Below are 26,798 nucleotides of genomic sequence, written 5' to 3' on the forward strand. Positions count from 1 at the left end.
TATATAATATGTGTGTATAAACATATAGAAGTACATATGTATGTTACTTAAATGACATACATGTAAGTATAGCACTGTATACTTTAGCATATAGCAGATATATCAAATAAAAATACTTCAGCTATCTTTTTACATAAATTCATAAAGATCTATGAGGATATTTTAATATCAGATATTTTATAGACTTCCACATGTTGGTTTTTAGTATCTGTTAAGTAAAAATACATAATTACAAAACAAGCTGCTATAAAGTCAATACTTTAATGAATTTATACTTTGCTAATCACAAAAACTAAAGTAGGGCCTCCCCTGGTGGCACAGGTGGTTGAGCGCCACGCTGTGAAGCTGTCCACAGCCTCTGCAGCGCCGGTTTAATCCCGGCTTGCCGGCGAGGGTCCCACATGGCAAGCAGACCTCTCCTGTCTCGCCTGCTGCTTCCCTCAGCAGTGTATTTCGTCAGTCTGCCTGTTCTGCTCCCCACTCTGTCTCTGGTGAATCCTCTCACCCTCCCGTGAATCTGGCCTGTGCCCCTGGTTCTTGTATAAATAAATAAATCTTTAAAAAAAAAAAAACCAACTAAAGTAGTGTAGAGTCAGGAATGGACACTGAGCAGGTTTTCTATGATCCCATGCAGACTCGGTAAAGGAGGAGTCAGAGTCCTCAGAGGGTTTTCAGGCTTTTATTGGGGTTCACCAGGCATATGGCAGGCAGGGGTGCTGGGGGGCCGGGAGGCTGGCAGTCCTCCCAGCCCCCAGCAAATCCTCACTCTATCTGGGCTCTCTGGCGTTCTCTCTGCTTCTCTTCTTCTTCTCTCGTCTTCTGTTCGTTCTTGGCTTCTGCTGGCATCCCCGTGATGCTGCCCTTAAAAACCCAGTCTTAGCTCAGGTGAATCCCATCTACGTATGCCCACACCCTACTCCAGGTGCCTGCCATCAGGCATGTATTAGGACCATCTATCCTAATGGCAGGAGGGCAGAAAAGCCTGACATTTTTTCCTTACCCTAGAAGTAGCAAATAAAAAGTTTTTGTATATTTGTGTATCTCTTCAAGGCAATCATAACATAAGCAGACATATGTTTACTGTGAACAAAGAATTGTGCTACAGTAGCATGTTGTAGATAGTGGTAACTCAAAGGTGGTATGGCTTTGTTTGACTGGATCAGAATGGCTTAACCATTCTTAATCAAGAGAATGAAGTCAGTAGGGCCTTCCTGGTGGCCTAGGAGTTAAGACTTACTGCAGAGGCCTGAGTTCAATCCCCTGCCAACATGGCGCAGCAGACCTTTCCTGTCTTGCGCACTGCTCCCCTCAGCAGTGTATTTCAGTCAGTCTGCCTGTTCTGCTCCCCACTCTGTCTCTGGTGAATCATCTCACTCCCCACACCTCTGTCCTACACCCCTGTTCTTCTACGCAAAAATAAATAAAATATTTTTTTTAAAAAAAGAGGATGAAGTCAGAGAGACCAATGGACAAAGGGTGAGAGGTAGAATTACCCATGTCCTAATTCCTGGTTTCCAACGTAGTTTTTGTACACTTTGTTACTAACTGGGCTCCATCTTCTCCATCCTCCCACCATCAAAGCAGTCTACATCACATGGTAGGAAAGATGGGAAGACAGAATTAGGTAATTGTCATGCCTGAAGAGAATTGGAGAGGCTGAGTGATAGGAAATCATGCTTGAGAAATAGGCATAAGTTAAATAATTAAGGGCCTGTGCCAAGCTTAAAAGTTTATACTTTAATCTGTAGGTTATGGGGAGGCATTGAAGGGTTGTTGTAATTTTGTATTTTTTTTTACGTGTTAAGAGGACAGGTTTATTAAGGAAAGGAGAAAAATAGAGTCACTTTCTTAGTCACAGGTGGGCAGGAGAGCTGCCTCTCCTGTTTTGTAAAGGGAAAAGATTTGTAAAAGGAACACCTGCATAGTTACAGGTAGGTAGGAGAACTGCTGAAGGGTTTTTAAAAACTAATTTGTGTTGTTTCTTCTGACTACAAATGTAGTATATGCTTATTGAGGGAAAAAATTAGAAAATAAACATAAGTATTAAAATCATGATAATCCCACTATGCAGAAATAACTGTTAACATTTTGATATATTTTCCTCCATACTGCCACAGATATATACATGTGTGTGTTCCTATGTGTACATATGTGTGTATACAGACTGAGAGAGACAAAATAACATGTATGATAGGTTTGAATATCAGAAAGATCACGGTATTAGTGTCCTGAGGCTACTATAACAAATTACCACAAATTTGGTGGATAATACAACAGAAATTTATTCTCTCACAGTTTTAGAAGCTAGAAGGATGAAGTCAGTATCATTGGGATGAAATCAAGGTATGACAGAGCTATGATTCCTATGGAGGCTCTAGGGGAAACTGTCTCTTCCAGCTCTGGAGGCTGCCAGCATTCCTTGGCTTGTGACTGCATCACTCTAGTCTCTGCCTCTATGATCACATGGTCTTCTTCCTGTTGTCAAATCTTCCTCCGTCTCTTGTCATTAGATTTAGGGCCCACTTGGATATCCACCACATTTTAAGATCCTTTAATTATATTTGCAAAGTCCTAGGTTTTGCCCATAAAAGGTAACATTCACAGGCCCCAGGGATTAGGTCATGGATATTTTTGGAGGGGTCATTATTTAACTTACCACAATCACCCTGGAAATATTGTACAGCATAGCTTGGAGGAGATAGGAAACAGAGACATCAGTTAGAATACAATAATAATTATTTCAGGTGAAAAATGAGGAAGGCCTGAACTAAGGTAGTGGTTGTAGGGATAGAAGAGAACGCCAACTCCAAATTTTTTAAAAAGATTTATTCTATTCATACAAGAACCAGGGCACAGGCCAGATGTGGGGGAAGGTGAGAGGATTCACCACAGACAGAGTGGGGAACAGAACAGGCAGACTGACAAAATACACTGCCGAGGGGAGCAGCAGGCGAGACAAGAAAGGTCTGCTCACCATGTGGGTTGCTCCGAGGGCGGCGGGGATCGAACCAGCACTACCGACGCTGCGGACAGCTTCACAGCATTGCCCTCAACCGCCTGCGCCACCAGGGAGGCCCCCAAATCCAATTTTTTTAAAGATTTATTTATTTATGCATACAAGAGCTGGGGCACAGGCCAGAGATGTGGGGGGTGAGAGGATCCACCAGAGACAGAGCAGGGAACAGAACAGGCAGATTGGCCGAAATACACTGCTGAGGGGAGCAGCAGGCAAGACAGAAGAGGTCTGCCTCGCCGTGTGGGTTTCTCCCTGGCTGGCCAGGGATCGAACTCGTGCTGCAGTGGCTGCGAATTGCTTCATAGTGCGGTGCTTAATCCCTTGCGCCACTAGGGAGGCCCCCCAAATCCAAATTTTAAAAGGTCGGATCAAGGTGACTTAATTAAACCAATTAAATATAGGGGACAAGGAGTAGAAGACTAGAATGATTCCTGGGTTTCTGGTTTGGGTGCCTGGTTAGTTGTGTCACTAACCAAGATAGGAAATAGAGGAGGCATAGCGCATTGGGGGCAGAGGGGTCAATGATCAAGCTGAGTTAAGGTAACAGGAGTCAAGCAAACAATAGAGGAAATCGGTCCAAGCAAGGCCTTGAGAGCTCATTTTTATTTATTTATTTTTTGAAGATTTATCTATTCATGCATACAAGAACCAGGGTACAGGCCAGATGCAGTGAGAGGATTCACCAGAGACAGGCAGACTGACTGAAATACACTGCTGAGGGGAGCAACGGGCAAGACAGAGGAGGTCTGCCATGCCATGTGGGTATCTCCCAGGCCAGCCAGGATCGAACCTGCGCTGCAGAGGCTGCGGACAGCTTCACAGCATGGCGCTCAACCGCCTGTGCCACCAGGGGAGGCCCAGAGAGAGGTCATTTAAAAAAAAATATCATTATCAATAATATAATATTTTTAAATAATATCTTTTTTTTAAATTTGAATACCTTCAAGGTACTGAACATAATTTCATGGAGGTTATCAGTTCCTGGAATGATTTCTGTCCCAATAAATTACCAAGTAGCTAGATAAATAGGAAACATTGATCCAGGAAAAGTAAATAGACTGGTATATAAGACTATGTCTTAAGAACTACAAGTGGACACCACCTGTATTCAAAATCATACTAGAGTTTCTAGCCAGGGTAATGGGCAAGAAAAAGAAATAAAAAATATCCAAGATGGAAAGGAAGAGGAAAAACTATCCCTTTTTGTAGATGAAATGATTTTCTGTATAGAAAATTCCAAGGAATTCAGTAGAATTAGTAGAAAATGTGTTTTTTAAAAAGATTTATTTATTTACGCATACAAGAGCTGGGGTACAGGCCAGAGGTACAGGGTGGGGCGGTGGTAAGAGAATTCACCAGAGACAGAGTGGGGAACAGAACAGGTGGACTGACCCAAGTACACTGCTGAGGGGAGAAGTGGGCGAGTCAGGAGAGGTCTGCTGCGCCATGTGGGTTGTTCCCTGGCCGGCTGGGGATCGAATTCGTGCTGCAGAGGCTGCGGATAGCTTCATAGGCTGTGCCTTAACCCCTTGCGCCACCAGGGAGGCCCAGTAGAAAATGCTTTTAAAGTTTATTTTTAAAAAAAGATTTATTTATTTATGCATACAAGAACTAGGGTACAGGCCAGAGGTGTGGGGGATTAGAGGATTCACCAGAGACAGAGTGGGGGAACAGAACAGACAGAATGGGGAACAGCAGGCAAGAGAGGAGAGGTCTGCTGCGCCATGTGGGTGCTGCTCCCTGGCCAGATGGGGATCAAGCTTATGCCACAGTGGCTGTGGACAGTTTCACAGTGCTGTGCTTAACCCCTTGAGCCACCAGGGAGGACCTGTTTTTATTTATTTATTTATTTATTTATTTATTTATTTATTTATTTAAGATTTATTTATTTATTTATACAAGCACTGGGTACAGTCAGAAGCACGGGAGGGTGAGAGAATTCACCAGAGCCAGAGCGGGGAGCAGAGCAGGCAGAAGGACCGAAGTACACTGCTGAGGGGAGCAGCGGGCAGCAGGAGAGGTCTGCGCGCCATGTGGGACCTTCCTTCTGTGGCCGGGGAGCAGCCGGATCAAACCGGCACTGCAGAGGCTGCGGGCAGCTTCGCAACCCAGCGCTCCACCCCTGCGCCACCAGGGAGGCCGGAGGCCCTGTTTTTAAAGTTTAAAAAATGAGAACCAATCAAGTTTGGCAGTGTTGCAGGATACAAAATCAATTAATAAAAAGTCAATTGTATTTCTATACACTGGCAATGAACAATTTGAAAATGATATTAAGAAACAATTCCAGGGCCTCCCCTGGTGGCGCAGTGGTTGAGCACTGGGCTGAGAAGCTTCCCGCGGGCTCTGCAGCGCCGGTTCAATCCCCGGCCACCGGCGAGGGTCCCACATGGCGCGCAGACCTCTCCTGCCGCCCGCTGCTCCCCTCAGCGGTGTACTTCATCACTCTGCCTGTTCTGCTCTCTACTCTCATCCTCCCGCGCTTCTGACTGTACCCAGTGCTTGTATAAATAATCAATAAATCTTAAAAAAAGTAAAAAATAAAAAAAATAAAATTAAAAAAAAAAGAAACAATTCCATTCACAATAACATCAAAAAGAATAAAATGCTTAGGAATAAACTTAATGAAAGAAACATACAATGTATGCTCTGAAAATTAAAAAAATATATTGTTGAAAGAAATTCAAGAAGATCTAAATAAAGGGTCTTTGATTAATTAGATAGCAAGTGTTAGCAAGGATGTGGAGAAACTGGAACTTTGCTGGTGGGAATGTCAAATAGTATAACTACTTAGAAGGACAGTCTCACAGTTCCTCAACTAAATATCAAGTTGCCATGATCCAGAAATTCCACTCGTATCTATCTGCCCAAGAGAACTGAAAACATGTTCACAGAAATATTTGTATACACAAATGTCTATAGTAGCATTTTTATTATAACGGCTATGTTATACTGATGGCTTTTGGTAGCCAAGAGGTACTTCAACTGATGAATGGTTACACAAAATATGGTATAATCATACAATGGAATATTATTCAGTCATAAAAGGAACAAAGTTTAGATACATGCTACAACATGGATAAGCCTTGAAAACATATGCTGAGGGAAAAACACCAACCACAAAAGACCATATATCTTATGATCCCATTCATATGAAATGTCCAGAATAAATGCCTCTTTGGAGACAGAAAGTAGAATAAATCTTATATAAGGCTGGGGGTGGGGAGATGGGAGATGATTGCTAAAAGGCACAGGTTTCTTTTAAAAGTGATGAAAACATAAATTTGACTGTGATGATGATTGCAAATATACTGAAACCTATGGAACTGTCCACTTCAAATGGGCAAATTGTGTAGTACATGAATTATATCTCAATAAATCTCTTACTTTGAAAAAGACGTGGAACTCAACAAAGTAATATTAACAAAGTTTATTTTCCAAGGGACCTGTGCCATAGCAGAAAGTTTTGTAGAGACCTGGGACCCACATAGTATGGTATGGGTTTCATGAAGTCAGTTGACCTCTTATTGGAGTAAATTGAACTAGGTTGCCCCCAAAGTTGGGAGAGATGTTTGGACAGGACAGAGAGAATGGTAAAAAGTGGAGTATAGTCAGAGTCACACTACTAAGTCAGACTTGCCAATAAGAATAGGTGTCTTGGCGCGCAGACCTCTCCTGCCGCCCGCTGCTCCCCTCAGCAGTGTACTTGGGTCCTTCTGCCTGCTCTGTTCCCCGCTCTGGCTCTGGTGAATTCTCTCACCCTCCCGTGCTTCTGACTGTACCCAGTGCATGTATAAACAAAACAAACAAACAAACAAACAAACAAACAAACAAATAAATAAAATAAAACATGCCTCTATTAAAAAAAAAAAAAAGAATAGGTGTCTTTTCACTTACTCTTCTTTTTAAAGATGAAGATGAAGATCCCTTATCCTTGCCTGCCTTTGCTCCCCTCTTGTTTTACTCTTATCTCTTTTCTTAAGCCTTTTATTATAGAAATATGACTACAGTTTGAGTTCATTGGACTTTTCGCTCTCCTTTATTTGATCCATCCAATAATCATTACTAAGTGTCTACCAGGGATTATACTAGATGCCAGAGATAGAGTTGAGTAGGAACTGGTCACTATTGTTCAGGTATTCATGGTCTAGTATTTTCCCAGTGTCTCCACAAATATATTTTCTTTATTCCAGGGTACTTTAGAATGCTATAAAACAGTAAAAAAAAATCATGTGTTTACAAAATTGGTTCTAAAAAGTGAACCTCGCTATAATCAAATGACCGCCAAATAATCTGTAACTTAACTCTTCTTTCAGAGTTACCCATCGTCTGTTTACTTAGAAATAATGAGTACCTGTTGGTGTCCATGGAAATCCCTGAATTCAGAAAATATTATACCTCCATTTATTGACCAAGTTATGTGCAGCCTTGCCTGTCATAAAAGAAAAAAAAGCTTGACATACTTGCAATCAGTTAAATAAAGCATGGTGCATCCATATGATGGAATAATATACAGCCATTACAATTATATTGTGGAACATATTTTGCAAGGTAATCCCACTTTTGTAAAAAAATATGTATGCAAGAAAAAGGACTGGAAGGCTATATGTCAAAAACAGCAATGGCTATGTCCAGAAGTAACAGGTAGGGTATAAATGAAGATTGCTTTCTTCTTCAGACTATGTGTTCCAAAAACTTTACAGCAAATATTTATTTATATTTTTATAATCAGAAATATATATATAATTAAAATAAAAGAGTCCTTATGGAGACTGATTTTTTACACATCTTATAGTGTTTACAGACCTTTAGGAGAGCTTTATAAATGGTGAACAACAAGTAACAGAATTGAATAATATATGGAACACGGCTGTAACAAGTCTGAAAAAATGATAGCATTGAGTTGCAGGCCACACTTTTACCCACTTCCCTCCCCCAATATCAGCTCTTCTATATTAGAGCCTCTCATCTGTAATAAAATTCTATATTAGAGCCTCTAATACATACTCAAACCTATCAACTGTGGGCACTCATGGCTTAGTCAAAGACAAAAAAAAAAAGGTATTTTAAGGATACAAAGGCTACTGGGTGTGAAGTCTCAGACCATACATGAAGCCATGGTAACCAGTATCTTATTAAGCACCTACTATATGTCAGGCAGGTGTACATCTCACTTAATCATAACAACATCCCTATGAAGTACTATTATCTCCTCTCCGTCTTTTTCCATGCATACCAGTATTTAGACTTTCTCTACAAAGTTACTATCATATTTTAACTCCTTTAAAAAATGTAACATCATATCAGGATCATTTTTGCAGGTCATGAGTTTTGTAAAGATGTTATTGCTTGGAGTTTTAGTTTTGCAGCAAAACTGAGCTGAAAGTACACAGTTTCCACATACTTCCTGCTCTCTGCCTCAAGGTTCCCTGACTAGTGATACATTTATTGCATCAACATCCCTTACCAATGATACATTTGTTATAATTCATACATCCATTCTACTCACAGCCCATAGTTTATGAGTTTATTTGGGTTGCTGTGCACTCCAAGAGTTTCTGTTGTTGTCTGATCATACAAAATAGTTACACTGTGGTGGTGGTGGGGAATCCTCTATGCTCTGCATTCGTCTTTTAAAATACCTTTGTTAATGACTACATCCATTGTATGAATATAACCAAAATTGATTTAACCTGTCCCCTATTATTGGACATTTAGATTGCTTTTTTTATCTGTTTTACAGATGAGAAAACTAAGACTCAGTGACTTGACAATTGAATTATCCAAAGTGTCCTGGCTAAAAAAAAGGGGGAGGTCTCAGAGTTTAAGTTAGAATCCTGGTCTGTCTCCAGACTCTGGATTAATAATTCATTATTAACCCCCCTTAGATTGTCTCACTGAAACTGTAACAGGGTGGTCCCCAGGAAAGGGGGAGGTTTTCTGCCCCACCCAAGGGAGGGTGGAGCTGAGCAGGGAGAGAAGAAGCTGCAGAAGAGACTGAGGAAGGAAGCAGAATGGAGCCAGAAGGAGACATGGAGGAGGCGCATGGAGCCTAGAGACGCGTGAAGAAACTGTGCTTGTCTTTTGGTTGTGGACTGGGTGACACAGATGTGGGTGAGACCCATGGGGAGGTGACAATGACAGCTTTTATCTTGATGCTGATTTTGCTCTTTTCCTTTTGGGCTTGTCTGGTTGTTTTTGACCCTTTTTTATGGGTCTCCACTAAAAGATGTTTTAGACTTGTGGCAGGTTTTGGGGCCTTGCTTTGGGCCAATCCCATTTGGATGGAGTTTTACCCACGAGGGGACGGGTAACTTTGGGTGCTTGATTTAGAAACTAGATTCTTTGCCTTTCCTGTATTGTTTTTAAATTGTATTAAAGTTTTTTTCCCATTAAAGTCTCATATGTTTTGTGTTGATGCGGCGGATGGCAGAACCCATTTAGAATAGGCAGGTTTGCGGGGTTTGGGCTGTCCCTCTCCCTGTCCTATAACAAAACCAGGCATTCTCCACAACCAGACCAGCCAAGGATCCAAACATGTGTTGAGAAGGTCAGGCAATACAAAAGAAAGAAGTGATCTAACTGAGAACAAGTTTGAAAATGCAAAAGGAGTTACAGGGATATAGAAATAAGCAGAGCGGGGGAGGTGGGTACACAGAATAGCAGTTAAGATAAAGAGAAAGCTGGGTTTGGGAAACCTAAAGGAAAAAGTTTTGCTTTTATCTCTGTATATAGGAGAGAGCAAAGATAACCTCAAGGCCATGTGGGGAGCTAGGAAGGATAAGGTTTCTGGGAAAGTGACTGAGACAAGGGAGGATAAAACTCCCTAGGACTCTTAAGGCTAGGAGAGGCTTAGTATGGGAAGTAAGGCCTAGCGCCAAGAGGCAGGCTAGAGCAGGCACTGGACATCAAATATACCTGTTCCTAAGCCTGTGGGGGTACTCCCTTCCAGCCTGAGCTTCCTCCAGTATCTCAGATACTAAATGCTCTCAGCCCTCAGGAGTTGCAGGGGGAAGTGGGGAGGGAGGAGGATTATAAAGTGCTCTCACTATAATGAGGATTGGGAATGGATCCTGGCACACATTTTTTTTAAGCAAGTAGGCTTAATGCTAGTGCCCTCTATCCCTACCCCACTTCTCTAAGCCTCAACCTCAGCCCCACCCACATGCTAAGGACCTTCCAGGAAGGGGGGAGGGGTGAGGTAGAGAGAAGAAAGAGAAAGGGGAAAGAGGGAGAGAGGGAGAGGAAGAGAGAGAAGGAGAGAGGGAGGGGGGAGAGAGACACAGAGAGAGAGAGAGAGAGAGAGAGAGAGAGAGAGAGAGAGCGCGCGAGAGAGAGCGAGAGAGCGAGAGAGAGCGCGAGGAAAGCTGGAGCGCTACCGGCCTTGATGAGGAAAACTACTGAAGATAAAACACAGGGAGCTCCTGCACTCCTGCAGGAAGACTCAGGGAGAAGATCCCAGAACTTAGCCTAAGACTATTGAGAGAGTGAAGGGAGGGGTCTTTGCAGGACCTGGTTTTGGGGTCATCATGCAGTAACGGTTACTGCATAGGCGTTGTCACTGAGCCAGAGCTATTTAACCCGCCCTGGGTGCCTGGTGCTAGAAACCACGCTTAATGCACCCCACAACTATGACTCTTAGAATGGTTAGCCCCCCAGTCCAGGCTGCAGACAAGGGAAGGAGGGGCACGTAAGGGCTCAGTCCCTGCCTCCCCCCCTCCCTCCGCTGTCACTCATTACCCCAATATTCACCCAGGGGGCGGGCCCCCAGAGAGGTGGAGTTGGGGGAGGGTAATCTTGGCAGGCGCCTGCTGCATGGCGTAGGTAGGGACTGTAGAGGGGGGCGCATGCGGGGGGAGGAGGGTTGAACACGAGTGGGAAGCGAAGAGAGACACGGGGAGGGGGAGGGGACCGGGAACCATTTGAATGAGAGGAGGGGATCACGGGTAGAGTGGGCTCCAGGAGGTAGGGCGGGCACGGGTGTGACGGGGGTGGGGGTGCCAGACTGGAGCCAGGTAAGGGAAGCAGGTGCGTAGATGTTTTTTTGTGGGTTAGCGTACTAGGCCCTTCGGTGGAAAGGGGGCACCCCCTTTCCCGGGGGGTAGGGCTTCAAAGCTCCAGGGGCTATCTTTTCCTTCTTAACTAACGGGGCCCCGGGTGGGGGCTCGAGCTCCATCTCCAACGAATGTGTTCCATTCCGCAATTTCCAGGCGGCCACTGGGCTGGGAGTCTCGCGCCGGGGGCCGGTGCTGTCTCGCGAGCCCCCTCCTCGAGCAGCCAATGGGGTTGTTTGCTGGCGCCGCCCGCCCGCCTGGTGCAGAGCGCTGGGCGCTGTGAGCGGCGCTGCCATTTAAAGGGGCCGCGACCCCTGTCCCGGCTGCTAGGGAGGGAGGTGGAGAAGGAGCGCGGGGCCGTCGCTGTCTGCAGTTCTAGGCTTGTAGCCGGTACACTAACCCTGCCGCAGGTAGGGGTCGGGCCTGATCAAGCCGAACCGAACCTGCAGGCTGGATCTCGCAGTAGTCGGGAGGGGGGGGGGTCTAAGGAAAGATCGTAGCTCCAAAATGTCTTCCTGTAAATGCCTGAGGTTGGGGGTGGGCAACAGGAGAAGGAAGACTGGGGGGGGCAATAGGAAAGGGGGACAGGGCTGAGGAAGTGGGTGACCCTGAAAGGTAACTGGGGGGGAGGGATTAGGAAGGCCAGTTTGTGGGGGCGAGGGAAGGGCTGAGGGCGGACCATGCAACGCGGGGGGGGGGGGGGGTGGGGCCAGACAGGGTGGGTAAAGACTGGGGCGCTGGGGGGCTCTAGGAGAGTGGGGAGGGGGTAGAAACTGAGATCTCGGGGAGCGGGAAAGGCTCCTGGGGGCAACGGCCCTGGGAGACTTAAGGGGGCGTTCAGCCCGAGTTGAGGGTGGTGAGAGGTAAGGGGGGAGGGGAACTAGGACTTGCAGTGGGGTGGCGGGGGCAGGCGGGAGGAAGGACTGACTGCCTGGCAAGAGTGGGCACAGAGCCAGGCTGGGGAACGCCTCTCCCCACAGGGGGCGCTGTATGGGGGGGGGGGAGTGGTCATTTGGACTAAAGCCCGTGGAAATGCTTGTCGGTTGTCGTGGGGGCTGTTCATGAGAAATCCAAGTGGATGATGGGGTGTGTCCCAGAGCCTATATAAGAAGGAATTCTGGCGAAGACTATCTCCTCTGCCTCCTCTTCTACCCCTAATCTACAGCCCAATATCCAGTCATCCTCATGGACCCCAGTGATTTCCCCAGCCCGTTTGACCCATTGACCCTGCCAGAGAAGCCCCTGGCTGGAGACCTTCCAGTAGACATGGAATTTGGAGAGGATCTACTGGAATCCCAGACTGCCCCAACTCGAGGATGGGCCCCCCCTGGCCCTTCTCCTTCCTCGGGAGCTCTGGACCTGCTTGATACCCCTGCTGGCCTGGAAAAAGACCCTGAAGTCCTGGATGGAGCCACTGAGCTGCTGGGGCTGGGGGGGCTGCTGTATAAAGCCCCCTCCCCCCCAGAGGTGGACCATGGTCCTGAGGGGACCCTTGCGTGGGATGCAGGAGATCAGACCTTAGAGCCTGGACCAGGGGGCCAGACCCCTGAGTTGTTGCCACCTGACCCAGGGGCTGGGGCAGCCAATCCCTCTTCGCCAGAGGGGCTACTAGAGCCTTTAGCTCCAGATTCTCCAATAACCCTGCAGTCACCCCATATTGAAGAGGAAGAGACCACCTCCATAGCTACAGGGAGAAGGGGCTCCCCTGGGCAGGAGGAGGAGCTTCCCCAAGGGCAGCCACAGAGCCCAAATGGACCCCCCAGCCCTTCAGTGGGAGAGACTCTGGGGGATGGAATCAACAGTTCTCAGACCAAACCTGGGGGCCCTAGCCCCCCTGCACACCCTTCCTTGCCAGGTAGGTTGCCAGATCAACTGGAGAATGATGAAGACTGGGGCAATGGTGGGGATAAGGAGGGCTGACTGTTTGGGGGAGAAAATAGGGGTGGAGGACGGTGGAAAGTTAAGAGTTGGGATATATGTGGGGAACGAGTTGGGGGTTTGGAAGGGAGGAGTGGGGGTGTGGTGAAGAAATTAAGGAAAGTAGGGCTTTGGGAGAGGAGTAGGAGTGAGGCTGCAGGGGAAGGTTGGAAAGAGTGGATTTGGTGGGAGAAGTTTTATTTTCCTTATCCCAGTGGGTTTTTGGTGCCAGGGTCCTTCAGGATTTCAGGAGGGCACGCACCAGGCTTCTTGATGCTAAGATTTTTCCAGCTGTATTGTTGTAGGTGACAGTGGGGTTTCAGGGTTTGATGAATGATAGCTAGGTTCTGGAACCACCAACAGCATAATGATTTCAGGGGATTGGTGCAGGGCCTATGACTATGCCTCTGATAGGGACGACCTGGACTTGAGAGGCTCTCGCTACTCCCCTCTGCTTCTCCCCTGTTCTGCCTAGCAGTGTGTTTCTCCCAGCTTGTGACCAGGGTCGTAGGGCTTATATAACCACCTGAGTTCAGGGGAACCTAACCGTACATTAGTATTTCCTTTTCCCCATTGCTACTTTTTGGGTGATTGCATTTATTTCTGTTGGTAAACCAAACTCCATGAAAGGTGTGTTACCTGTATTTCCTTAATTCCCAATGATTGGGACAGAAACCTGGTGAGAAGGGTATGATTTATTTTTTTTCATGGAGAATAGCTGTGGTCCCCCCACCTTAGTCCCCCCCACCTGAGAGGGGCCCCAAGAAGCCACAGGCACTCAAGTTTTCCCTTTCAGTTTTGAGTAGATTCTTCCCCAGGAATTGAGGCGGGGGTTGGGCCAGGGAGGGGGTGGTGAGAGCAGGCTGAAGATTTAGGCTGCTTTCTGCTTCCTTTGCAGGAGATGGCCTGACTGGGAAGGCGAGTGAGAAGCCGCCAGAGCGGGTGAGGGGGAGGGGATTGGAAAGAGTCTGGTTCCCCCTATAGCTCTGGGAAGGACAGACCCTTCATTTCCCCTCCCAGATGTTGTTGGGTGGAGGGTGTGTGTAGGGAGAGTTAGGAAGGAGGGAGCTCTTGTGTCTACTGCTTCTTAAGGGGAGAGTCTACTCTCCTTTTCTCCCCTCCTCCTAAGGTCTGGGCTGAGGGTCCCTATTCTCCCTTCCCTCTCCAATCTACCCCCCCCCACAAAAAACCTGTACTAGTGCAGCTGACCCTTTCGCCTGCCCCTGGTGTCAGCTTTCCTCCCTCCCCGTGTTTCCAAGGTACAGAAGAGAAGCGAGCGTGTTCGAAGAGTAGAACCTCCCAAACCTGAGGTGGTGGATTCCACTGAGAGCAGTGAGTAGGACTTGAGGAAGTATGACCTGGGCGTTCTGGGTGTGGAGAAGAGCCAGGAGCAGGATGTGGCAGGCTCCTGCAGCCCCTCACCATGCAGAATGTGAAGTGCCTATCCCTGCCGTGGGTTGGCATGGGAACCAGGGGCAGTGGGGGAAATTGAAAACAAGGGCAGTGAGAATGGAGTTTCCGGTTTCAGCTCTGCCATCCCTATCCCCAGTCTTCCCACTTAGAGCCCTTCTTGCCCCTCCTCAGAGATTGCAGAATATCTAAGGGGTAGTGACACCAGTAGCTTAAGATACCAATGTAAGGGGGACCCAGTATCAGTTGAGCTACCTAGGGGTGCCTGGAGACCTAGCCTGGGAGGCTTTTCTCACCGCCCCCCCATCCCCCTACTAACCCAGTTCCAGTGTCAGATGAGGATTCTGATGCTATGGTAGACGACCCCAACGATGAGGACTTTGTGCCCTTCCGGCCCCGGCGCTCTCCTCGAATGTCCCTACGCTCAAGCGTGGCACAAAGGGCTGGGCGCTCTTCAGTGGGCACCAAGATGACTTGTGCACATTGTCGGACACCACTGCAGAAGGGGCAGACGGCCTACCAGCGCAAGGGGCTGCCTCAGCTCTTCTGCTCTTCATCCTGTCTCACCACTTTCTCCAAGAAGCCCTCAGGCAAAAAGACCTGTACCTTCTGCAAGAAGTACGTGAGGATCTCTGGGTGCAGCGAGGGCAGGCTTCAGGGTGGGAATAATGGATGAGACAGACTGTTGGCAAGAAGCTAGCAGAGCGGACCTGGGAAAGGAGATTTAGGGAGAGGGAGGATCTCAGAGTGTTTGGCTCTGTGCTCATTGATCCCAGTGTGTGTGTGTGTGTGTGTGTGTGTGTGTGTGTGTGTGTGTGTGTAACTGATGAAATGAGAGGGTAGTATATCAAGTAGGCCTTCAAACCTGTTCCCACCTACAGGGAGATCTGGAATACCAAGGACTCGGTTGTGGCTCAGACTGGTTCGGGAGGCTCCTTCCATGAGTTCTGCACATCTGTCTGCCTCTCTCTGTATGAAGCCCAGCAGCAGCGCCCAATCCCCCAGGCTGGGGACCCCGCCGATGCCACCCGCTGCAGCATATGCCAGAAGACTGGAGAGGTGAGGAAGCTGAGTAGGGGCTGATTGACAGAGCCTGGCCAGCCCTGACCTGCCCCTGTAATCCTGGGGATGCAGGGCCCAGGCCCTGTGAAAGAAGGGAGTGGGGAGGAAAGGCAGCCACCATGAGGGAGCATATTCAAGGATAGAGCTTCTCCAGGATGTATGCGGCTGGCCTGCCTTGCCTCCCAGGACCTCACCATCAAGTCGGCAGCCTGATGTGCAGGTTGGGGGGTCCCTGGGCCCACTGTCTGCTGTGAAGGTCTAGGGTGAGGTGGGGTGGGTTGCCCTCGCATCTGGGTGGGTGGTGGTTGGCCAGGCCCCAGCTCAGGGTGTGTGTGTGTGGCAGGTCCTGCATGAGGTCAGCAATGGCAGCGTGGTGCACCGACTCTGCAGCGATTCTTGCTTCTCCAAATTCCGGGCCAACAAGGGACTGAAAACCAACTGTTGTGACCAGTGCGGGGCTTACATCTACACCAAGACCGGGAGCCCTGGCCCGGAGCTCCTCTTCCACGAGGGCCAACAAAAGCGGTTCTGCAACACAACCTGCTTGGGGGCGTACAAGAAGGTGGGGCCGAGGGAGTAGTGCATTAGAGGGCTCTGGAAGGGGGTGTGGTCCTTGGGAGATAAATAAAGGTGCCTGATGGGTCTAGGGATGGGAGGAATAAAACAAATAAAGGGGGTTTCAATTGTATCTGTTATGTTTTATTTTTGAAGCTGGCTGGTGGATACACAGGTCTTTGTTATATCATCATCTATACTTTTTTGTATGCCTGAAATATTTCATGTTTTAAAAATTTAAAAAATAAAAGCAAAGGGACAAACCCAGCCTCAGCCTCTCCTTCCCCATCCTCACAGAAAAACACACGTGTGTACCCATGTGTCTGGTGCAAGACCCTGTGTAAGAACTTTGAGATGCTATCACATGTGGATCGTAATGGCAAGACCAGCTTGTTCTGTTCCCTGTGCTGTACCACCTCTTACAAAGTGAAGCAGGCAGGGCTCACTGGTAGGTGCAAAGCCCTCTTCTCTGAGACCCCTGCTGGCCTTCCTTCTGCCTCCCATACTCCCCCCTTCTAAAGTAATCCCTGCTGCCTGACCTCAGCCCCGACAACATCTTCCCGTGGATTTCCTGTTCCATTCTCTGCACTGCCTTACACCTTCTGTGTGCTCTCTCTCTCCCTCCCCCTCTCTCTCTCTCTCTCTCTCTCTCTTTTTCTCTCTCTCCTTCTCTCTTTCTCTTTCTTTCTTTCTCCCTTTCTCTCTATGCCCCAGGCCCTCCCCGACCCTGCAGCTTCTGCCGCCGCAGCCTCTCTGACCCCTGTTACTACAACAAGGTTGATCGCACAGTCTACCAATTCTGCAGCCCCAGCTGCTGGACCAAGTTCCAGGTACTCCAGACCCTGGACCTGGGAGAAAGGGTGTGGCGACATAGAGAGGGTATGAGAATTGGGGTAGGTAGTTCTGGGAAGAGCAAAGAACGGACCTGGCTTCCCTTTCCCTCCACTACCACACACGTCTTGCCCCTCCCTTACTTGTCTTCCTTCCCTCCAGCGCACAAGCCCTGAAGGGGGCATTCACCTGAGCTGTCACTACTGCCACAGCCTCTTCAGTGGCAAGCCTGAGGTCTTGGACTGGCAGGTAAGACCCCCACCCCACCCACATATTGCCACACAGTCTGACTTCTGGCTGAAGGGGTCCTTCCACTTGGCTCTCGCCAGGTTCAGATGTCACAGTTCTGTCCTCTCCCCGTCCTGTGCCCCCCAACCCCAGGACCAGGTGTTCCAGTTCTGCTGCCGAGATTGCTGCGAGGACTTCAAGCGACTCCGGGGTGTGGTGTCCCAGTGTGAGCACTGCCGGCAGGAGAAACTCCTGCATGAGAAACTTCGGTTTAGTGGGGTGGAGAAGAGCTTCTGTAGTGAAGGTAAGGATACAGGGTCGGGGCAAAAAATCCTGTGCCTTGCAGCCAGGGAGGATGTCTACGGAAGGAGGAAGGCTTGGAACCCCCTCATGGGTCAAGCGCCTTTTACTCAGGGTGTTTGGCCCCCACACATCCTCGGGCTTTGGGCATGAGCGGCTGTCCAAGAGAGGTTTTATGCATAACTGCTTTGAAAAGGTTGGGTCTTCCGCCTATGCAGATGTCTGTGTCTCTGGACTCTTTTCTCTCTTGCCTTCTTCCAGGCTGCGTGCTGCTGTACAAACAGGACTTCACTAAGAAACTGGGCTTGTGTTGTATCACTTGTACTTACTGCTCCCAGACCTGCCAGCGTGGAGTCACTGAGCAACTGGATGGCAGCACCTGGGACTTCTGCAGTGAGGACTGTAAGAGCAAGTACCTGCTGTGGTACTGCAAGGTAAGGGGGCAGTGTGTCAGAAAAGAGAGAAGTGCAGCACAGAACCCAGCACCCTGACTGCTGGGTCAGGGTGTGTGGAGGGGGCTCCGACAGGCCATCTCCCAGGGGAGCAGTGTGGCTGGCTCATCCCAGGACAAAGGGCCCAGCGCATTTTAGGGAATGGGCCTGACCATTTCATCGACACCCACAGGCTGCCCGGTGCCATGCCTGTAAACGCCAGGGGAAGCTGCTGGAGACCATCCACTGGCGTGGGCAGATCCGTCATTTCTGCAACCAACAGTGTCTGCTGCGTTTCTACAGCCAGCAGAACCAGCCAAACTTGGATACTCAGAGTGGACCTGAGAGTCTCCTGAACAGTGAGTCCTGGCACACTCTGTCCAAACTGGCCCAGATCCTACAAATCCTGGACCCAGCCCCTCTCTCCTCCCTCTCTTGCTTTCCCCTCATCCCTGGCCAGGACTCCTGGTGCTGTGTCCTCTTGTAACTTCTGGACTGTGCAGGTGCTAGGGGAAGGCTGATTTGAAGGTTCTTAGATTTAGATTCTACTGTTATTTCTGTAAAGGAGTATTTTCAGGGAATGGATACCTACCCAGGCAGGATGGGACATGTGGGGCCTGTGGTTAGCTTACAGAGAAAAGGAAGTATTAGCATAAACTCTACCTTTATTGAGGCTGAAGATTGTTACTGTTTCTAGAATGTTACCTCAGCCTCTATACTGTTCCAGGGTCACCAGACTCCTGAGGGCCATCTAAATGAAAGGGCTCAAATTATGAGTTACTGGTTTTCAGTCTTCTTGGCATCCAGGAGCAAAGGATCTTCTTAGTCACTGTTGCTGAGGCCTAGAGAAGACAACCTGGGGTGGTGAGGAGTGGAAATTCTAGACTTCCCACTGCCATTTGGTATACCTCCCCGTGAAGCTCTCCTGCAACAGGGGAGACGGAAATGGAGAGCCTGTTCCTCAGATGAAAGCATTCATTTGTTTTGACCTACAGGTCAGTCTCCTGAGCCGAAACCTCAGACACCCTCTCAAACCAAAGTGGAAAACAGCAACACAGTGAAGACCCCTGAGGAAAATGGGAATTTGGGCAAGGTCCGGGCAAAGCCCCGAGGGAGGATGGTCTCAGAGGAGGGCCTGGTAGTTGGCAGCATTAATGTTCATTGTTTCTGCAGGTCCCTACTAAGACCCGATCAACTCCTACTGCTCCCACACCTCCTCCACCCCCACCACCCCCAGCAACACCCCGCAAAAACAAAGCTGCCATGTGTAAACCACTGATGCAGAATCGAGGGGTTTCCTGCAAGGTGGAGATGAAGTCCAAAGGGAGTCAGACAGGTAAGCCAGGATACCTAGATACCAGAGACTATATTCCCTGGGCCTAGGTCTCCAGCCCTGTGCCTGGGAGCAGAACAAGGGGGTTTCTTAGGTGGCTGAAGGGTCATGCATGTGGTTATCCTAGAGTCACAGAATTGTCTCTTTGCCTTGGGCTCAAGGGTAATTTTGTGACACAGCATATTTTTTTTAAGATTTATTTATTTATGCATACAAGAACTGGGGGTATAGGCCAGAGGTGTGTGTGTGGGGGGGGTGGTAGTGAGAGGATCCACCAGAGTGGGGAACAGAACAGGCAGATTGACTGAAATACACTGCTGAGGGGAGCAGCGGGCAAGTCAGGAGAGGTCTGCTGCACCATGTGGGTAGCTCCCTGGCCAGGGATCGTACTCATGCTGCAGTGGCTGCGGATAACTTCATAGGTTGTGTCTTAACCCCTTGCGCCACCAGGGAGGCCCGACACAGCATATGTTAAGAGGTGCTGGGGCTGATAAACAAGTATCAGGTCCTGTGTTGGGTGTGACCTGCCAAGCAGGGACTCTGAGAAGGCCCCTTTCTTGTCAGCAGAAGAGTGGAAGCCACAGGTGATCGTGCTGCCTATCCCAGTGCCCATCTTTGTGCCAGTGCCTATGCATCTGTACTGCCAGAAAGTCCCGGTGCCTTTCTCAATGCCTATCCCGGTAAGTTTCCCCTGCCCTTCCTGGTGGTGGTGTCGTCTACCCTTCTAGGATTGAGACCCAGTACTCCCCTTTTCTCTGTCTCATCAGCTGTCCTTCTCTAGCTGCTAGTTTGTTCTTGGCATTTATTGGCATTTGTGCCTCTAGGTGCCTGTGCCCATGTTTCTGCCCACTACCTTGGAGAGCACAGACAAGATTGTGGAAACCATTGAGGAGCTGAAGGTGAAGATCCCTTCCAACCCCTTGGAAGCTGACATCCTGGCTATGGCAGAAATGATTGCAGAGGCTGAGGAGTTAGACAAGGCCTCATCTGACCTTTGTGGTATGCCATGGACAGCGGCAATGAGGGAGACATGGTGCCACCAGTCTGTCTCTGACTAAGGGGCAGAGAGGGGTGATCTTGATACCTAGTGGGATGGGGGGATAATTGGGATCAGCCTCTGAAAGCTTGTGATGACACTAGGCAGGCTCTGTGGTGACCAAGCCAACTTCTCTGCCTCTCAGATCTTGTGAGCAACCAGAGTGCAGAGGGACTTCTGGAAGACTGCGACTTGTTTGGGCCAGCTCGAGATGATGTCTTGGCCATGGCTGTCAAGATGGCCAATGTTTTGGATGAGCCAGGGCAAGACTTGGAGGCAGACTTTCCCAAGAGTGAGTAGGGCTTGAGGCGTGCCTACTGGTACTGTAGCATTTGTACCATCAGAAAAAGAATTTGTTAAAAAGAAATGAAAGGAAAAGAAAAGGATAGGTGTTGCTTGTGGCCCTGTGACAGAGGCTCTCAGAAGGAGTAGTACCAGAGGTATCAGGACAGGTGCACTATTCTATAGCAGAGTCTTGTTTCCTTCAAACTTTTAATTGTGGCAAGAAACACATAACATGAAATTGACCATTATTAAAGATACAGTGTAGTAGTGTTAAGAATATTCTTGCAAGTTTTTATTTTGTGCTTCTGAGCATGTTCTTGGTAGAGCTCTGCTGGTTTCTACTGATTACAGTGTAAGCTGCCTGGGAGGCCCTGCTCCAGTTAAGAGGGCAAGTAGCCTGGGCAGGGTGAGGGGACTGCAGGTCTGAGATCTGAAAATATTGATCTCTTCCTTTCCCCTTTAACAGATCCTTTGGACATTAACCCCAGTGTAGACTTCCTCTTTGATTGTGGCCTAGTAGGGCCTGAGGATGTGTCTACTGAACAAGACCTTCCCCGGACCATGAGGAAGGTAAGGGTGGGGGCTGCTGCATCTACAGATGAGGGAGAGAGGCTTAAAGTGAGGGGAGGCTCTCGGCTCTCTAGTCAAGTCAGCAGCCTTCATTTCACCTTATCCAACTCCTTTCCCTACCACTGTGAGTACTGAGATACAGCCATACTTTGCCCCCTCAATTCACAAGGTCATTTGAGCTGTTCTGGGGCCCTGTGCTGTGGAAGCTTGTTGTGTTCTGACACCAGTCCCCCTGTCAATGGTAAACATTGTCCTGACTATCCTCTGTGAGGCCCCTGGCCTTACCTCCACCTCCCCCACCTTCCTCTCTAGGGTCAAAAGCGGCTGGTGCTTTCGGAGAGTTGTTCTCGGGACTCCATGAGTAGCCAGCCTAGCTGTACTGGACTCAACTATTCCTATGGTGTCAATGCTTGGAAGTGCTGGGTTCAGTCGAAATATGCCAATGGAGAAACAAGCAAGGGTGATGAGCTGCGCTTTGGTCGTAAGTACTGAGGGGGAGGAAGGGGATCAAAGGAAGGGGCAGGGAGGTGGAGAGGAAGATGAGAAGGGAGAGGACTGATTCAGCTGGCAATGTCTCAGAGAGATAGGGGTGCCCTGTGAAGATGGGGCGGAGTTGCAGAAGAAGGGAAGATGCCTTATAGGTTTCAAGGCTGAGGACTCATAAGTGGTGGGTTTGTTCTCATAAGATGTGACTAAGGGGTGAAGGGGTTCATGGTGGAGCTAGATGAAAGTCTCCACGTGGAGTTATTTTCATCCCATCCACCTCTGCTGTATATCACTGCAGCCAAACCTATGCGTATCAAAGAGGACATTCTGGCCTGCTCCGCTGCTGAGCTCAACTACGGTCTGGCCCAGTTTGTGAGAGAAATCACCCGACCCAATGGTGAACGATACGAACCTGACAGTATCTACTATTTGTGTCTTGGCATCCAACAGGTACCCCTTGCGTACTGCCTCAGTTGCTGTCACTCTGGACAAAGGCAGGGTCCCCCCAGCAATGATTGTGTCCCACTCTCTATTCCTCACCTTGTCTCCTACCCCAAGCAGGCGGCTCACCTTTCACTTCCTTTAAACATGTTAAGCTATGTCACTACTCTTCTAAAATCAAAGCTGCATTCTGGGACTGTTGGCCAAGGAAGGGTCTTCATTGCCCGCCAAGTCCTTTGGTGACTCACAGACCTATTCTGGGAAGATAGGTAGAGAGGGGCTTTTTGGATGGCGGGGCAATGCCCAGTTCCCACTGGGAGAGGTCCGCCATGTGTTACTTGACAAGGGGGTCTGGGGTTGTGAAGAACCTGCTATGGCACGTCTCTTCTAACCTCCTCCTCTTCCAGCAAGGCCTTTGGGCCACAGAGTTGGAGATTCACCTGGGGAGAAGCAGTCTAGGTCACTTATTGAGCAACCATTTCCCATCATCTCCTAATTATCAAGGTTGCCATGTCTGGGGCCCATGGCATCATTGTCTCTCCTCTAAGACCTGGAGTCTAGGTTTATGTGTGTCTGTTTTTCCTCTTCCAGTACTTGCTGGAAAATAACCGAATGGTGAACATTTTCACGGACCTTTACTACCTGACTTTCGTTCAAGAGCTCAACAAGTCTCTGAGTACCTGGCAGCCCACACTCCTCCCCAACAGTAAGGGACAGGGACTTAATAACACCTATGCCCTTACTTCTGGTCTCCTGATATACCTTTCCAAGGGTCCTGGGATCTTTGTTTCTCTCCCCAAACAGGTGGAGGGCAGGAGCACATAGCTGGGTGCCTCAGGGTTTAGGGCGAGAGGAGCAGGAGGAACCTATGTCCTTGAACATGAGTTAAGGATCAAGACTTAGATGTGAAGGACTATCTCTGGGACCAAAAAGTGGTGGCCTGGGTTTGGGAAGTAGCGAAGAAAGAGAGGAAGAAGTCATGGGACTCCACGAAGTGTCTGTCTACCTGCCTATAACTTGGGGGTGATGAGAGAAGCTATCACTGCAAACTATGAAAAAAAAAAACAAAACAAAAAACACTGTACAATCCTACTGTGTAAATGAAGCAGGACATTGGGGTTGCATATACCTGGTTGCTTATAGAACACGTGTGCTGGGGTAAATGCTCCTGAGCAGAGCAGTGGCATCTGAAGTGGTTGGTTCGGGTAGCTGATCACTTCTGACTGGTCTCCCCTTTGACTGTTGCAGATACGGTATTCTCCCGCGTGGAGGAGGAGCACCTCTGGGAGTGTAAGCAGCTGGGGGTCTACTCACCCTTTGTCCTTCTCAACACCCTCATGTTCTTCAACACTAAGTTTTTTGGGCTGCAGACAGCTGAGGAACACATGCAGCTCTCCTTCACCAACGTGGTGCGGCAGTCCCGCAAGTGTACCACCCCTCGGGGCACCACCAAGGTAGTGAGCATCCGCTACTATGCCCCAGTACGCCAGAGGAAAGGGCGAGGTATGAGGCCATCCCCTCCTTTCAGCCTCTCCCCTTTTCTGCTTTCCCCTTCCATGTCCCACCATAACTGCCAGATGGACCCTCTCCTTTGCCACAAGCTTCCCTACTCTTCCATTCCTGAGTTTGCAGGAAAAGTGAAGCCAGCCAGGGCCTCCCTGGTGGCATAAGGGGTTAAGACTCAGCACTATGGGGCCTCCCCAGTGGCGGTGGCACAGCGGTTGAGCGCTGGGTTGTGAAGCTGCCCGCAGCCTCTGCAGAGCCGGTTTGATCCCCAGCTGCTCCTTGGCGACTGGAGGAGGGTCCCGCATGGCGCACAGACCTCTCCTGCCGCCCGCTGCTCCCCTCAGCAGTGTACTTCGATCCTTCTGCCTGCTCTGCTCCCCGCTCTGGTGAATTCTCTCACCCTCCTGTGCTTCTGACTGTACCCAGTGCTTGTATAAGTAAATTAAAAAAAAAAAAAAAAGACAGCACTATGAAGCTGTCTACAGCCACTGCAGCATGAGTTCGATCCCTGGCCAGGGAGAAACCCACATGGCACAGCAGTCATCGCCTGACTTGCCCGCTGCTCCCCTCAGCAGTGTATTTCAGTCAGTCTGCCTGTTCTGTTCCCCACTCTGTCTCTGGTGAATCCTCTCACCCCCCAAACCTCTGGCCTGTACCCCAGTTCTTATATGCAAAAATAAATAAAATAAGTCTTAAAAAAAAAGTGAAGCCAGCTAGTCCTTCAATCTGATGGGCAGTGGCTGTTGCATAAATAGGAACTCATCTTTGCTCCCCATTTCCTGCTTTTCCTCATTTCAAGGCAATTTACTTGCTTGCTTGCCTATATTGATCGGGGGTGGGGGGTGGACAGATAGGGAGCTGTCGGCTGTGTATACCTGTTGAGGAGACTTGGCAGTGTGTGACAGACTTGCCATGCTTCTTTGCTAGTGGGCATAACAGAAACTGCACCTATGTTTCTATTCTGGCCCTGGCATCCTGTCCTGTCAGGGGGAGCTTCCCAAGGTCCCTTCCGTGGACCTGAGGAGCTTCAACCTGGGGCTAACTTAGGGATAAAGGGACTGGGACCAGTGTTGTTTCTTTATTCTGAAAGGCAAGTCCAATCTGCCTTAGGATCTGTCCTGTCCATTTGTATGTGTCACTTCTGGGTTCACTTCTTAGGGCGATCATAAAGAGAGACTTTACCAGTGAGAACCAGGAAGGGCTGCAGAGCAACACCCCCACCGAGCATTTAGCTGGTGTGGGGAGCACTGACTGTTTCTTTTTCCCTTTATTTCTCGATGAGACAGGCCTTCCCCTTGTGCCCTAGACTGCATGCCTGGGGTGGCTCGTTGAGACTGCCCTCTTGATGAGTCTGGGTCATTTGCCTCCTCTGCAGACACGGGTCCTGGGAAACGGAAGAGAGAAGATGAAGCCCCTATCTTAGAGCAGCGTGAGAACCGTATGAATCCTCTCCGCTGCCCTGTCAAGTTCTATGAATTTTATCTCTCAAAATGGTGAGTTGCTGGGTTTGCAGGAATGACATGAGCATGGGAGACCAAGGGCTTTACTGTGCCTTGGTTCTGATCTCTGTCCTATCACCCCCACACGCCACCACCCCTGCTCCCACCATTGCAGTCCTGAAAGCCTCCGGACTCGCAACGATGTGTTCTACCTGCAACCTGAGCGGTCCTGCATCGCCGAGTCACCCCTCTGGTATTCTGTGATCCCCATGGACCGCAGCATGTTGGAGAGCATGCTCAATCGTATTCTGGCTGTGCGTGAGATTTATGAGGAGCTGGGTCGTCCTGGGGAGGAAGATCTGGACTGAGCCCACTACCACCCATGTCCATCTTTCACACCAGTGTCTGTTCTGTGGCCGTGCCGCACAGGGCACCTGGCCCAGGAACCAATGCTACTCATTCTGCAGGACCTGACTGCCCTTTTCTACTCATCCATTCCCTGCTGTCCCTAGGAACCTTTGGCTTTTACCTTTTTCCATACCACTTGACATCCACGGGGCCCCAGTCCTCTCTGCTCAAGGGGCTGGTCTCTCAGTGATGGGCAAAACCCAATTAGGCCATTTTCTTTACACTTCAGAGTAAACCCCTTCTCCTGGGGCCAGACTCTGGGTGGAGCATTAATAGCTCTGGTGATCCTGTTGACTTTGGGCTTCCTGACCCATCCCACATGGGGAAAGCCCCTTGTTCCTAGGTGTGGCCAAGGGAAGAACCTGGCTGCCTTCTCTGCCCTGTGTCCACTCCCTTCTCTACTCTTCCCCCAGTACCACACTAAAGGGTCTTGTGTGAAAGAAGCTATGAAAGTAACGAGGGGACCATTTACCTAAAACACAGAGCTTAGGCACTCTTCCCCTCCTGTGAGATATCTGGTGGTTGGAACCCCCTCACTACCTTGGCCCCCCTCCCTGCCCCTGCAGGCACCAACCCTTGGTGCTGCAATTTAAAAAACTTCCAAATGCTTTCTTTTCTTCAGAAGCAGAGAGTGACCCTTAAGTACCGGGAGCAGATTCCTGTCCCCTTGGTTTATGTGTTTTTCTCTCTCTGCCATCTTAGGTTGGCATGAGCCATGGTGTCAACATGCTTAGCCCCCTTCTGTAACTGCCTCCCTTTAGTTCCGTGGACAGACTTCCCAAGGCAAGAACTACCTTGTGACTTGGGTTGGGGCTGGGTTCCCCACTCTTGTTCTTTCCCCATCATAAGAGCCAGGCCAAGTCTGTGGGGCCCCTTGGTCATGCAGGATGGCATCTGTGGTGAAAGGATGGTGAGGAGCTGTGGGTAGTCATGCCCGACTGCCTGCCACTTCTCTCTTTCCCATCTTGCCTTTGTACTTCCAGAAAGTACAGAGCATCCAGCAAAGGGGGTACCCAGTTCTTTTCCTGTTGGCTTCGCTGTTCCCCAGCCTCCTTTTTGTGTTTTTATAACTGTCATCAGTTTAGCCACTGTTTAAATTGTATATATTGTTCTGAGGTGCCTGGCCTGTACCTTCAGTGAGCCATGCCCACCCTTGTGTTGTAGTGAGAAGCTGTTGTCACAACTAACCTTATGTCTCTGAAATTGTTTGTTTCAAATAAAGAGTTAAAATTGTCTATTGCCTTTCCTGGGGGTGGGAGAGCGGTGTTTGGATAACTTCAGAGGTGGGGGATATTGAGGAGTGGTGCTGTATAACTTCAGTTCTCTCAAGGGGTAGAGAAGTGAGGTGGCCCACCTCATGTTTGGGAATCATTTTTGCCTATCTCTCTGAATGAATCTACTAGGAATATGGTCCTTAAAAAAAAAAAAAGAACAAGATTCCAAACACTTAAGGGGTAAATTTCTTCAACAGCCATATAGTAAGGGCCTAGATT

At 49.0% G+C, this 26,798-nt stretch overlaps 1 protein-coding gene across 4 annotated transcripts; it reads left to right on the forward strand.

The window, feature by feature from the left end:
• The first annotated feature begins 10,812 nt into the window (after window positions 1-10,812).
• On the forward strand, window positions 10,813-26,553 carry ZMYM3 (zinc finger MYM-type containing 3). Of its 4 annotated transcripts, none has more exons than XM_037512280.2 (25): window positions 10,813-10,837; window positions 12,233-12,922; window positions 13,883-13,926; window positions 14,244-14,316; window positions 14,718-15,012; window positions 15,276-15,453; window positions 15,800-16,018; window positions 16,309-16,459; window positions 16,726-16,841; window positions 17,005-17,091; window positions 17,224-17,374; window positions 17,632-17,804; window positions 17,995-18,160; window positions 18,797-18,894; window positions 18,975-19,137; window positions 19,702-19,814; window positions 19,959-20,133; window positions 20,316-20,462; window positions 20,922-21,025; window positions 21,338-21,506; window positions 21,810-21,961; window positions 22,544-22,658; window positions 23,201-23,455; window positions 24,834-24,951; window positions 25,073-26,553. In XM_037512280.2, the coding sequence occupies exons 2-25, from the start codon at window positions 12,253-12,255 to the stop codon at window positions 25,263-25,265; spliced, it is 4,125 nt and encodes a 1,374-aa protein (XP_037368177.1). In that variant the 5' UTR covers window positions 10,813-10,837; window positions 12,233-12,252; the 3' UTR covers window positions 25,266-26,553. The 4 variants fall into 4 exon arrangements, with proteins under 4 accessions (XP_037368177.1, XP_037368178.1, XP_037368175.1 ...); XM_037512281.2 differs by lacking the exon at window positions 10,813-10,837 and adding an exon at window positions 11,017-11,041; XM_037512278.2 differs by lacking the exon at window positions 10,813-10,837 and adding an exon at window positions 11,336-11,477.
• The last annotated feature ends 245 nt before the right edge of the window (window positions 26,554-26,798 follow it).

This window comes from Talpa occidentalis, unplaced genomic scaffold (genome assembly GCF_014898055.3).
Source record: "Talpa occidentalis isolate TD23 unplaced genomic scaffold, MPIMG_talOcc4v2.1 talOcc4.15, whole genome shotgun sequence".
In the NCBI taxonomy this organism is placed as follows: Eukaryota; Metazoa; Chordata; class Mammalia; order Eulipotyphla; family Talpidae; genus Talpa; species Talpa occidentalis.